Below are 12,672 nucleotides of genomic sequence, written 5' to 3'. Positions count from 1 at the left end.
TGGGGGTGGGGATGGGCGGTCTAAGAAAGCGTTTGGTCGTAGAAAATCAAGGTGATTTGTCACACCATTTATTTCTCCCCTCTCCAGCACCACTAGTCTGGCTATCATTTTCGGAGCGACAGGTACTGGTCTGTGAGTCTGAGGCTAGGACTGCTTTTGGGTAACCTGTTGCCGTCGAGTTTATTTCGACTTACAGCGACCCCATCCGACAGAGTAGAAATGCCCCATAGGGTTTCCAAGGAGCGGCTGGTGGATTCGAACACCAGTCTTTTTGGTTAGCAGCCAAGCTCTTAACCACTGCGCCACCAGGGCTCCTGCTTTTGGTTAAAAACAAAACAAAAAAACAAACTCGTTGCCATCGAGTCGATTCCGACTCATAGGTGGGGTTAAAGTTTGGGAAAGAAGCGAGACAGCTGGGTAGGCTGGAGGAAAACAATAGACTACTGAAGTTTGGGAGTAGGACAGCTGAGGCAGTCGAACTGGCTGCACTAGCTGGTGTTTCGCAGTTCCTCCCAGATATGGGGTGCTCTTGGTGGGGCAGCATACTATGATGTGGTCCTGGAGGCGAGAGGAAATACTTTATAGGGTGAAGCTGTACCTCATACTGCCACGTCTCCAAGAGAAAGACTGCCAGTATCTAACGTGAGTTGGCGGCGAACTACGGCAGAACTAATCTGTCCCCCGGCTGCCTGCGGGGCGAGAACTTCCAAATCCAAGTGCGGTGTCAGAATTTCCCACGCGGAGCTGGCGTCCAGGCTGCAGCTCTCTCTTTCGCGCTCTGGGCCCGCCCCTCGCCTGACCTTCGCGTGGGCGGTACCTCTCTACTCGCCGTCGGCTCTCCCCGAGCGCAGGGCGCTGCGGGAAATCCCGCCAATAGGAATGCGCGGCTGTGGCTCTGTCGGCCAATCGCGCGAGTGTAGGGAGCTGGCTGATTTGGCGCTAGCTCCAGGGAAATGGAGCTGCCGGCGCGGAGGCAGCCTGTTAGGTGGTTGCGGAGCAGGTAGGGTAAGGGGCTGGCGGGGTCAGGGGTCACGCGGGCGCGCCTCTTGATCCTGGCGGGCGGGGAGGGGCCTGGGCGACTTGAGGGCCGGCCTGGGCGCAGGCGGTGGGGCCAGTACTGGGCACGCAGGGCTCCCTGCCGAGCTGCGAGGGGAGGGCAGGAAGGAAGGGCCTGAAGCGTCCGGCGCGGGTCTCAGGTGGCGGATGGCGCCGCATTGTTCGAAAGAAGCCCGAGAGGAGGGCACTAGGAATGGGGGGGCAGGGAGGAGCTCCAGGGATCGCGGGGCCACGCCACTTCCCCGCCGCGTCCCAGGGGGAAATGGCCCAACCCGCGACTGGACCCGACGCCCTGCCGGGACTCGTGATCGACGGTGCGCTGACCAGTTTCAGTGTTGCCTCGGAGGCCTGCGGGCATAGGGCAAGGTCCCCCGCAGCCGCCTTGTTGGCGGAGCTCTGGGGCCCAGTTCACTCTCTGGGGCCTCCCACCTCACCAGTTCAATTTAAAAAAAAAAATCATTTTAGTCCAGCCGACATCCATGGAACGCCTTCGGCGGGCAGGGCCTGGGCAGGCCGCTCAGTACTTGTGTGGTCTGTTCTTGCAGCTCCCAGGGCCTTTCTGGATTCCAGGCTGCAGGACAAGGGTGTTTTTGTAGGGGACACATTGCAACTCTCCAACTGTTTGGTTTCATATGTTACTACTTTTAAAGCTATCGCCTACTCTTTGATATTCTTCCTTTGGAGTCTTTTTCACTTTTGGTTTTTCCCAAATTCTCAACCTCAAATCAGACAGCTTCAAAGAGCATTATTAGAGGACTAGTTGAGGAACGTGGACTTGAGTTCCCTGTGTGTAAAATGAAGATATTCTGATATTCTCCCCACTGCTTCAAAGGGGTATTATGAAGTTAAAGCAGTCTCTTTAAAGTAGAAAGCAAAAACAAAAATTACATGGAAGCAAAGGCAAGGGGAGATAGGTTTCCAGAAAACTTTGCTGGCCGTGATTTTAGTAAATGTTGGTGAAGCCAGGGAAGCTATGTTTACATTGACTCCCTGTGGAACCTGAAGACAGACCTGTTTGCACCACTCTGGCTGGGTAGATTTGTGGGCAAGTTGCTTAGCTTCTGTGTTCTTTTTACTTCCACATACTTACAATGGGGATGGAATGGATACTATCAACAAAGTATTGGGTTGTTGGTGAGTATTAAGTGAGTTAATACACACAAAGTGCTTAGGACAGTTCCTGGCATATAGGAGTTTTTATTGTTACCTACCTGTGCCTGTTGTTAGTTGTGGTCCAGTCAGTTCCAACTCATGGTGACCTTATGTGTAACGGAACAAAATGTTGCCCCATCTTGCTCCATCCTCAGGATCCTTGATATATTTGAGCCTATTGTTGCTACTATTGTGTCAGTCCATCTCATCGACGATTTCCCTCGTTTTAGCTGACCCTCTACTAAACATGATGTCCTTTTCTAGTGATTGATATATGTGCCTACTTTCCTCTTAAAGATAGGTAAACTAAGGAATTCTGACCTTGTTACTCATCCTTTGCCCAGAATCCTATGAGCCTACTGCCAATGATCCCTTAGGCCTTTGTCTTCCATCATTGTCTTTGATCTGAGAGTATAGTATAATTACATGTGACTCTTCATTCTTCTGGGTGTTTTATCATTAAATAAGGTTGGAAACATCATTACGTTAGGTCATCTACTGTGATAGCAGTGTTGGGTAACTGTAACCTGAGAACTTTGGCTGTTTATTTCTTCATTGGATAATATTCATTCTCTGTCTTGGCTTGGGCACAGTTTATTTTGGACCCAGTACCAAAAAGGCTATGATTGCAGCATATGTGGTTTCTCATGTTCCTGGAATGGCTAATGGGACTCGGAAGGGGAATTTCTGGGCAGCTGGATAGCACTTCTTGTTAACAAATGAGGAAGCTTCATATGAATCTAATGTTATTCTTCTGTTAGGAAATCAGCAGTGGTCCCTTTGGATTACGCTACACAGCTGCCCTACTAAGCAGCTTTGGTTCAGTGTCGAATTCAGCAATTGACTCAGAAGGTTAGAGAATGGTATCCACAAAGTAGGATGTTTTTTGTTTGAATTTTAGTGCAGGAGCTTGGGTTCGTGCTATTGAATCAAAGGCATCTTTAGTCCCTGACTCCTCACCACGCACATATCCACAAATGTCTGCTGACAGATTTATGCCCTTTCTGTGGGATTAAAAATCTCCCTCAAGCTCTCTTGGAGCTATCGGGGAGACTAATGGAAGACGGTTTTGTCTTCTAATTCTCCTCTTCCAAAGAAGCCACTACTTACACACTTAACATTATTGAGAACTAATCACAAAATGAGAAACTTTGAATTTATGAAAAAGCATTGCTTACTGTAGCAGTATGCTGGCCAGATATAGGAGTATAGGAGGTATAAATGTTGTTATTCAGCTTTGAAACAAGACAACTGAATACTTCTTTAGAGTGGAATGTTGATATGGTAAGAGTGGAGGACAGTGTCTTTGTGAAAACTCTCTATTTGTGCTTGCATAAGGAGGAAAGGGAGTGATATCTTCAAAGAATTGAGTGTTTTTGAGGCAGAGTGGAAAGGCTAATGCCCTAATATTGTCATCTGTATTATCTCCCTGAGCGTCTGTGGTTTGAAGAAAAGATTTTGGTAAAGAGATAAGGGAGCATTTGATGAGGAGTTAGAAGACATAGACTCTTGTTGTCTCACTCACTGAGTGCCGTTTTTTTAATAATTTAACAAATATTTTTTGAACAATTAATATTTATTATGCATTTATTGCTTCCTGGAGCTACAAAGAAGAGTTCTTCGGATATCATCAGGAATATCATAGATAAAATGCAATGACATATATGTATTATAGAATATATTTTAATGAAATCAGAATGTAATATAAAACAGTTGCATAGGAATGATAAAAATATATTTATTGTCTAACTCCTCTTCTACCCTTAATTTAAGATCAGAGTAACTTACTTTTTTGTGTAAGGACCAAAGTTTCCAGTAAAGACATACATAGATGGAGAAGTTAGGGTTCTCAGTCTTGTCCTGCTTATTGCTGGTAGATCATCTTATGTGGTTGTTTTTTTTTTTTTTGGTCCCATTTATCTCTTATCTCTAAATGGGATACACTCCTAGGTAATGAAAGGAGAAAGCTACTATGTAATTATTAACAGTTTATCAGGATTCTAAAGAGCAGAAGGAAGCATGTAAATGCCTGGAGACTTTTAATACGTGTTGTCTGTCTTTATATATAATTTTTCTTTGCTTTAAGAAACTTCAGGAAACACATGTACATAAAAACAAGGTCAGTCTACATCTAGGGGCCAATATCTGTCATTAGAAAAATGAGTTAAATATGTAATCTAATGATAATAGTTTTTCATATTTGCTAGAGAAAAGCTACTTAAAGTGGGAGGGCAAAACATTTTTCTGAGGCAGGATGTTGTTGTTAGGCATTGTCAAGTAGTCAATTTTGGCTCATAGTGACCCCCACAGGGTTTTCTAGGCTGTAATCTTTATGGGAGCAGATCACCAGGTCTTTCTCCTGTGGAGCCACTGGTTGGGTTCAAACCGCCAACCTTTCAGTTAGTAGCCAAGTGCTTAACCATGTGCCACCAGGGCTCCTTAAGAAGACAGAGTAGACTGGTTTAATAGGGGGATTCTTTTTCTTTTGGAGACGAGTCTTTGAAATTATTCACATGGCATGGGGTCATGTGCCAGGATAGATGTGTCAGGCCAGAAGGCCAGGTTGGCCCACTAAATGAAAGCATACTGCTGTAAACTTCTGATTGGGGGAAGTTCAAAGAAACACAGTGAGAGCTGGGAGGAACAAAGCCCAAGCTATAGTCACTGGAAGCAGACTTTAATGACCTTGAAATGTGAGCAGCCAGGGAGGTTTGGAAGCTGGTAGAACATCCCAGTAAAGAGCAGAGAAAGTGAAGAGTTCTATTTAGCAGGTACCAGACCTTTCTAATTCTTCGATCTCTGGTTGATGAGTGATATTTTTGTCTAAGAGATCAGTTACTTCTTGACAGCCTGGCCACATTTCTCCCAACTGTTATCATTTTTGACACCCAGGCAGCTGGCTTCATTATCAACTGTACTCTTCACTCCATATCTTACTCCCTCTCTCCTCTTCTTGCTTTTTAATGTTTTCTCTTTTCCATCTTTATCTTTAGGTGGCCTACAATGTCAGGTTTTTCTTTTAACCGTAAAACATACTCTCAAAAGTTCAACTCAAGTGAGAAACAGATTTGTTGAGTTGAAATTGTAGTTCTCTGGTTTACTAAGCAAAAACAAAAACAAAAAACGTCTCCAGTTTTGAGATTATTGTTATGGCACAAAAATTCAGTAAAATGAATAAACAGTCTAAGCTGGTATCTCAGTGGCCATTGTGCCAGAGAGAGAGACAGATAGACACAGAGAGACAGAGGCCCTGATGGTGTTAAGCACTGTTTGTACTTTATGAACTGGGCGTGTTTGTGTGGCTTTTGGTTGAAGTAATATTACCCACTTAGGTAGAGAGGATTAGAGGCCTTTTTCTTAAACTGACACTTACCGGAGAGGTTTTTCACTTTGTTTCTTCAGTCATGAAGTAGATGTAATCTAAGTCTTCAAATTGTCTTTTTTTCATTTTACCGACTTATATCAAAATCAATTTAATAAAAGAAAAATAGGATAAGCTCATCCAGATTAAAAAATATTTTCAACTTCACATCCTCAAGAAATTCACAGGGTCTCCTAAGTTATTTCTCCCTCCTTATCCCCAGGAGGACAGATTGAGTTTTGGAACTAATTAGATGGATGTCCTTGATGTAAAGACTCAGAAAGTGGTGCTTCTTCATTGACCTAGAATGGAAAAACAGAGGAAGTAATAATCTCTCATTAAGAAAAAAGTGGCTAGTAATCTTCCTTATTAAAATACATTCCAGTTGTTGTGGAGTCGATTCTGATTAACAGTGACCCCGTGTGTGTCAGAGTAGAATTAGTCTCCCTAGGGTTTTCAGTGGCTGATTTTCTGGAAGTAGATTGCCAGGCCTTTCTTTCAGGGTGTCTCTGGGTGAATTCAATACTCCAGCCTTTTCCTTAGCAGCTCAGTGTGTTAACTGTTTGCACCACCCAGGGACTCCAATAAAATATATAGGGTTCAGAAAACAATTAGCTCTGCTTGAACCACTTGAATATTTCAGTAAGAGTTTTTGTTGACTCCCAGTCATCCAGAGGATAGGAGCTCACCTTCAAGAACAACAACTTGTACAACATAGGTATTAGATTGATAGTAATGGTTTAGTAGAAATATCAAGTAACTTCAGCCCTAAAGTAGACCTTTAGAAATTTTAGAAGGATCTGGAAATCTTTACATTTTCTTTAGGACAAATGGAATCTTTTGATCACAACTCCTGTTGCTCTCGCTTTTTAAAGCCTTGGTCTGTGTACCTGGCAGTTTCTACTTGTAATCAGCTTGTCTTCTGCCACTGAACAGGGCCTGAGGGAAGCATCAAGAGGGAGAAAAAGTGGCTTTGCTACTCATCTTTAAACATTCCTGCTTGCGTTTATTTAATCCGTTACTTTCTGGCTGCCTCTATGAAAGTTCTTTTCCTATTTAAAGCTATTTTTGATTTTACTGAGATGGGGAAGGGGAGGAAAGAAGAGGGAAAGAATTAGAAAACTGTTGAAAAACAGTCCTCCCTAGACCTTACAATTAATTTTAGTGAGAGCTTTGCAGCACTGAATACAGCTTTAAAGTCAGTGAAATGACTTTGAATGTCTATGCTCGCTAAAGAGGTTGCTGGGTAGCACAAATGGTTTGTGCTCCACTACTAACTGAAAGGTTGGTGGTTTGAACCCACCCAGTGGCACCATGGAAGAAAGTCCTGATGAGCTGATTCGGTAACGATTCCAGCCAAGAAAATCCTATGGAGTAGTTCTACTCTGTAACACATGGGGTCACCATGAGTCTGAATCAACTAGATGGCAACTGGCTTTTGCTCTCTAAAGGAGAATTTTATAAGAAATTATTTCAAACTCTTGGGGATAATTTTTTAAACAAGCTTGGTCGGTTCAAATTGTCTTCCAGAGTTCTTCTAATTGCTAAGAGAACATTATTGTTAATTAGATGTTCAAGATTTATTATAGCTAGCGTCTTAGTTATCTAGTGCTGCTGTAATAGAAATACCACAAGTGGATGGCTTTAACAAAGAGAAATTTATTCTTTCACAGTCTAGGAGGCTAGAAGTCCAAATTCAGGGTGCCAGCTCTAGGGGAAGGCTTTCTCTCTCCATCAGTTCTGAGGGAAGTTCCTTGTCATCAGTCTTTCTCTGGTCTAGGAGCTTCTCAGTGCAGGGACCCCGGATCCAAAGGACACGCTATTCTCCTGGCTCTTGTTTGTTGGTGGTATGAAGTCCCCCTGTCTCTCTGCTCGCTTCTTTTATATCTCAAAAGAGATTAACTCAGATACAACCTAATCTTGTAGATTTTGAGTCCTGCCTCATTAACATAACTGCCACTAACCCCACCTCATTAACATCATGATGTAGGATTTACAATACATAGGAAAATCACATCAGATGACAAAATGGTGGACAGTCACACAATACTGGGAATCGTGGCCTAGCCAAGTTGATAGATATTTTTCGGGGGCACAGTTCAATCCATGACAGCTAGTATGCATTTTTTTGGGGTAACATTTGGATATACCTGTAATTTCAAACTTACAGAAAAGTTGCAAGCGTAGTACAAGGGAGAGTTGATTTCAAGACAAAGTGGTAAGAGTAGTGATAGTGGTAAGCAGTGGGTGCCTTGGAGGAACGTGGAAGAGGGCCACATAACACAAATGAGGGAGTCATGAAAGGCTTCCCTGAAGAGATGGGCTTCTGCTTCTTTGCTTTTAGGTGAAACTCCTACATCATGATTCAGAGCATGGCAATTTGGGCACTAAAACAAACTAGTAGTGACTTAAACTTAAGGCAAGAAATGCTTTTTAACTGGACAGTTGCAGATCTCCGATTATCCATTGTAGAACCTTTATTAGAGAAAGTTCACTGACCATCCCTAAAGTGTTTGTTGAGAAGCTGTGTGAATCCATATGACCTTTAACATTTTTTAAAAAAGAAATAATGTCTTGTCATAGTAAAATATTTTTTAAGTGCAAAAAGGTATACAACATATATTCAGTGAAAGGTCTTTCACCTGACCTGTATGTAATCTTTCCCTTTCTCAGGGACAACCAACTATTATTACCAGTTTCTGACATGTCCATTGGTGATAATCTGTACATATACATGTGTGTATTCTCCTTCTTGCTCTTCTTTTTTTCCTGCATGATAGCATACTGTTCTTAAAAAAATTTTTTTTCACTTGATAACATGTCTTGGAGATTGTTTCCTATCAATACATACAAATCTGCCTTATTCTTTACAGCGATCTGTATAGTATTCAGTTCTATGAATGTACACAGTTTATTTAACTAGTCCCCCACTAATATCTAGATTGTTTTCAGTTTTTTGGTACTAGAAATAATGCCGTGGGAAATATTGTTGTACACTTCCTCATGTGAGCATTTTTGTGGGATACTTTCTTAGAAGTGGAATTACTGAGTCAGAGGGTATGTACATTCTTGAAATTCTAGATAGAGAATGTAATTTGACTAACATTTTAATCTCGAAAAACAATCTTACAGCTTCTGGTAAGGAATGGGATAAAATAGTCATATTACACTGAACCATGCCTGTAATTTTCCTATTGTTGATTGCTATTTTTGATAGGAGTAAACATACTGGGTTTAAGAGAAGGTGTCACTTTATGATTGTGGGTGAGCTAAAACATCAAAGCAGTATTAACCATAATTATGAATGTATCACTGGGTTGATTCTGGTTGTTTTTGTCTCAACTCTGGATTTTTTCCTTAATGCAATGAAATAACTGAAAGAACCCATTGGTATGGTCCTGGAGAGCAAAACTGTCTTAATATTAACTTACTGCTTCCATATGAGTCGTAAATTTTCATGCAGACTCAAATACTGTGTAGCATACCAAACATAACTGGCCCTCTCTATTCCCTACCCTGGTTATGTTCTGTAGACACTGCAAGCAATGGAGCTTATGATTTGTTGACCAAAAGCTTTGATGAGAAAGTTGGAATCCAGAATCAATGTTTTCTCTTGGAATAATACGTTCTGGAGATTTCAGAGAGAACACCAGACTTGTACTTTATTGGCTCTGTATGTATTTGGTATAGGAATAATCACTTAGAATGCTAATAATAGTTACTAAATATTTTGCCATGAAATATTTCTGTCTAAAATTATTTAACTGTCACCTTTCCAGACTACCCATTCCAAACAAAACCAAACCTGTGGCTGTCTAGTCGATTCCGACTCATAGCAACCCTATAGGACAGAGTAGAACTGCCCCACAGGGTTTCCAAGGAGTGGCTAATGGATTCAAACTGCCAACCTTTTGATTAGCAGCTGAGCTGTTAACCACTGTGCCACCAGGACTCCTTCTAGATTACAGTCTTGGGGAAAAAAATACACTACTACCACAATTAATGTGCTTTTTAAGTATAATAACTTTTTAAAGTCGATTTTGGATGGAAATCTTCCTCAAATGTATTACACACTTCTGTGCCTTCTTAAACAGGGTATTAGCTATCATTACAAAAGTAGCCCAATTTAATCAGTTTTTGGTGATTCAGGACCATCATTGGAAACACGAGTTATTGTACTCTTAGCAATAATGGTCTCACAGCTGGTTGAAGTAGAGGAGCTCTTTGCCCTCATACCACATGGCCCAAGATTGATGTTAATTTTTTAGCTTTTCTGATTCCTTAGGGGCCAGGTTCCCTTTTTCCAGCAAGGGCCATAATCCCAAATCGGATTTGTGGTTTCTAATTTGTTGTAGGTTGGGTAACCTGATAACCTGGTTTATTAGAATTATATATAGGAAGTAAACAGGTTCTGGGTGGAATCAAGGGGATGTCCTGTGATTGGAACCCAAGTGCCTACTGCTACTCTGAGTGATAAGATATGTTAAATTTCGTTTAGGTGAGATGTTATTGAAACTGGCTGAAAGAGGGATTGGATCTGGTCAGTGTTCTTGGAGGCTGTTGGCTGGTGTTTAGCCATCTAGTGGCTGAAAACCTGACTGCAGGAACATGATAGTTGTCCATTATAACACTTGATATTGGTGACAATAGAGATAAAAGATTGTTTTCCAAATTATCGGATGGTGGTATGTTTTACACCTTATTGGATAGAGAAACTCTAAAACCATTTCAGGTCTGAATTCTGTAATTCTATAGGATAGGTATAGAATACATTGGTAGATAGGTTATGCAAAAAAGAAAGCAGAGTGCTGTTCAGATAGGAGCAACAAGGGAACAAGGACGGAAAAAGACTCAGCAGTAAAAGAGATGTGTAAGAGGAGGCTTCATGACTTTTTTCAGTTGGATAGTTATGATTCGGATTTAAGAAGATTTAACAAAAAATCAACCTATTGGCCGACTGGAGAATATAGATCTGTGGCCAAATGAGCTTGCTAATACTGTATTCCCTTCCTTCTTCCCCCCAAATACATGTACTCTACCCAGTCATAGGAAGCTGGACATCAGAGACCCCTTCCCTCCCAGCACCCCATAGACTGTCTGCTGCCGGGCAGAGAGGTGCTGGTTTCCTGTAGGCGTTGCTAGTCCTGCGAGAGCCCAGAAGGGGCAGGGCCAGGGATGAGTAGTTTCTTCCAGTTGTCTAAATGAGGGTTGGGGAACAAGGGCTGGAGCATTATTATAGCTGAAGTCTCTCCTCAACGAAACTTGTGCCTACTCAGTAGAGGCCCTCCACTACCAGTGTTCTGGTGTGCTGCTTTTCTTTTTTTTTTTTTCCCCAGAAGATTGAACCATAAGCTTAAATTGTTAGTTAGATGAAAGATTTATATCCCTGTCCTTAACAACTCTTAAAAATAGGAGAAAATCAGTTTGGTTTTGGATATTTGTAGTAAATGCATCCCTAATCCAGAGGCAAAGGCAGAGACTGGGTGATTGCCTAGCAGCCTTCCTGTGGATGCTTATTAAAAAGTATTTGCCTACCTCCCTGAATTACCTTTTGCTTCAATTTGATTTTGAAGTCTTGCCAGCAAAAATGTGATTAAGACCTTTCCGTATTTGTTAAATATCTCTTAATCATATTCTGACAACTACAGTTATTTTCAAGATTATCTAATTTGGTGGAAGAATTATTCTTTTCACATAATAAGGGTTCATTCATACAGAATAATAAACTGCTGGTTCTCATTTGTCATTGGTTGTTGCTTAATTCTTTCCCTCCCTTTTCTCCTTTCCAGAATCCTATTCTAAGGACACGGGCACTCCGGTATCCATCATGGTGTTGGGTGCTGAGCAGAAGATGCCAGATGGTAATTTACAGCTTTGTTATTGTCTAATTTTTATTTGAAATTAGGCTTAAGTTAGTAACAGGAATTTACCATGTTTTCCTTCTCATTGTCTATTCCAAGAAAAATTGTCCCCGTCTTCCCTCTGAAGTCACCATCTGGTGATTTAGGTGGTAAATGAAAATGGATTTATAACCACTGAAGCCTGCCTCATATTTTATTTCTAATTCTGAGACGAGGAGACAAGATTAACATTATCTGTAGCTGTGGTGCTTGCAAGGGCAGTATTATTCCGAGACGTTGGCTGCTCATGACAAACTGATGTTTCAGTTGTGTGTAGAGCATTAAACTACACAGGGAGCGCCTCATACTCTGTATTGTATTTGATTGGAGCTTCTTGAGTGCTTTGGCAAATCCTTCCTAATTTTAAACTTCTAACTTTCCTAATTCTTTCCAAGTTCTAAACTTTTGGAATTTCCATTCCTTTCCTATAATTTTCCTTATCACTTCAGGGCCACTTAAGATGATGTGGGCCAGCTCCTTATAGACAAAAAGCTTTTGCTTTTCTGACTGGAGTTCACAAGGGCATTTTGGAAACACAGGGATTAGAGTTGTGTGGTTCAAAATAGACGTTTGGTGACAACAGCAAACTGGGTTTTGTGTATATCTGGCGGATTAGCCCTCTTCTCCAACCACCTCCCTGCATTTAAGAATAACAGAAAAATGCCGGACTCAGGGAAACACTGATCAATCTGAGAGGAGCCGCCTATCACGAGGGCCCAGCACCATGTGACCTGCCCAGCACCACGTGGCCTGCTGCTCATCGCTGCAGGCCTTAGTCAGAGGCAAAGGGTTCCTGATTGGTGGGTTTCCTGCAGCAGCAGGTTTTAGCCTGAACTGTAGCAGGCCTTTGCAACTTCCACGTTTTTTGAGAAGCCTGACAGAGATAGAATGTCCAAGGACGATTCCTTGAGTAAGTCCTACCAAATGGTAAGGGGAGGAGAAAAGATGGGAATTGTCCCACTAGACTGTCCTAATTTTTTTCTTTTAAAAGTTAAGATTTTATGTTACCAATAGAACTGGTCTAGGAATGTTATATTTTGAGCCTTAAATATCAGCGTTTTTAGAGGAAAATGGAATGACTGTAAAAATTACCAAGTAGGTGAGTGGCGTCTGGGGTCTTAAAAGCCAGAGAGCGGCCATCTAAGATGCATCAATTGGTCCCAACCCACCTGGAGTAAAGGAGAATGAAGAACACCAAAGACA

The 12,672-nt window shown here is 41.8% G+C and overlaps 1 protein-coding gene across 3 annotated transcripts in view; it reads left to right on the top strand.

The window, feature by feature from the left end:
* The first annotated feature begins 858 nt into the window (after positions 1–858).
* SLC11A2 (solute carrier family 11 member 2) overlaps positions 859–12,672 on the top strand; it is a 30,430-nt gene continuing 18,616 nt past the window's right edge. For 2 of the 3 annotated variants that reach the window (XM_023742408.1, XM_004388326.2), the window contains exons 1-2: positions 859–1,000; positions 11,359–11,430. In XM_023742408.1, coding sequence (XP_023598176.1) covers positions 880–1,000; positions 11,359–11,430 — 193 coding nt within the window. In that variant the 5' untranslated portion in view covers positions 859–879. Of the gene's footprint in view, positions 1,001–11,358; positions 11,431–11,473; positions 12,380–12,672 lie in introns of those variants that run through there. The other variant, XM_004388327.2, reaches the window with a different exon arrangement.

The sequence above is a fragment of the Trichechus manatus genome, unplaced genomic scaffold, assembly GCF_000243295.1.
Source record: "Trichechus manatus latirostris isolate Lorelei unplaced genomic scaffold, TriManLat1.0 scaffold00209, whole genome shotgun sequence".
Classification (NCBI taxonomy): Eukaryota; Metazoa; Chordata; class Mammalia; order Sirenia; family Trichechidae; genus Trichechus; species Trichechus manatus.
Note: the sequence above shows the minus strand (reverse complement) of the source record. Positions and strands in the feature narration are given on the sequence as shown.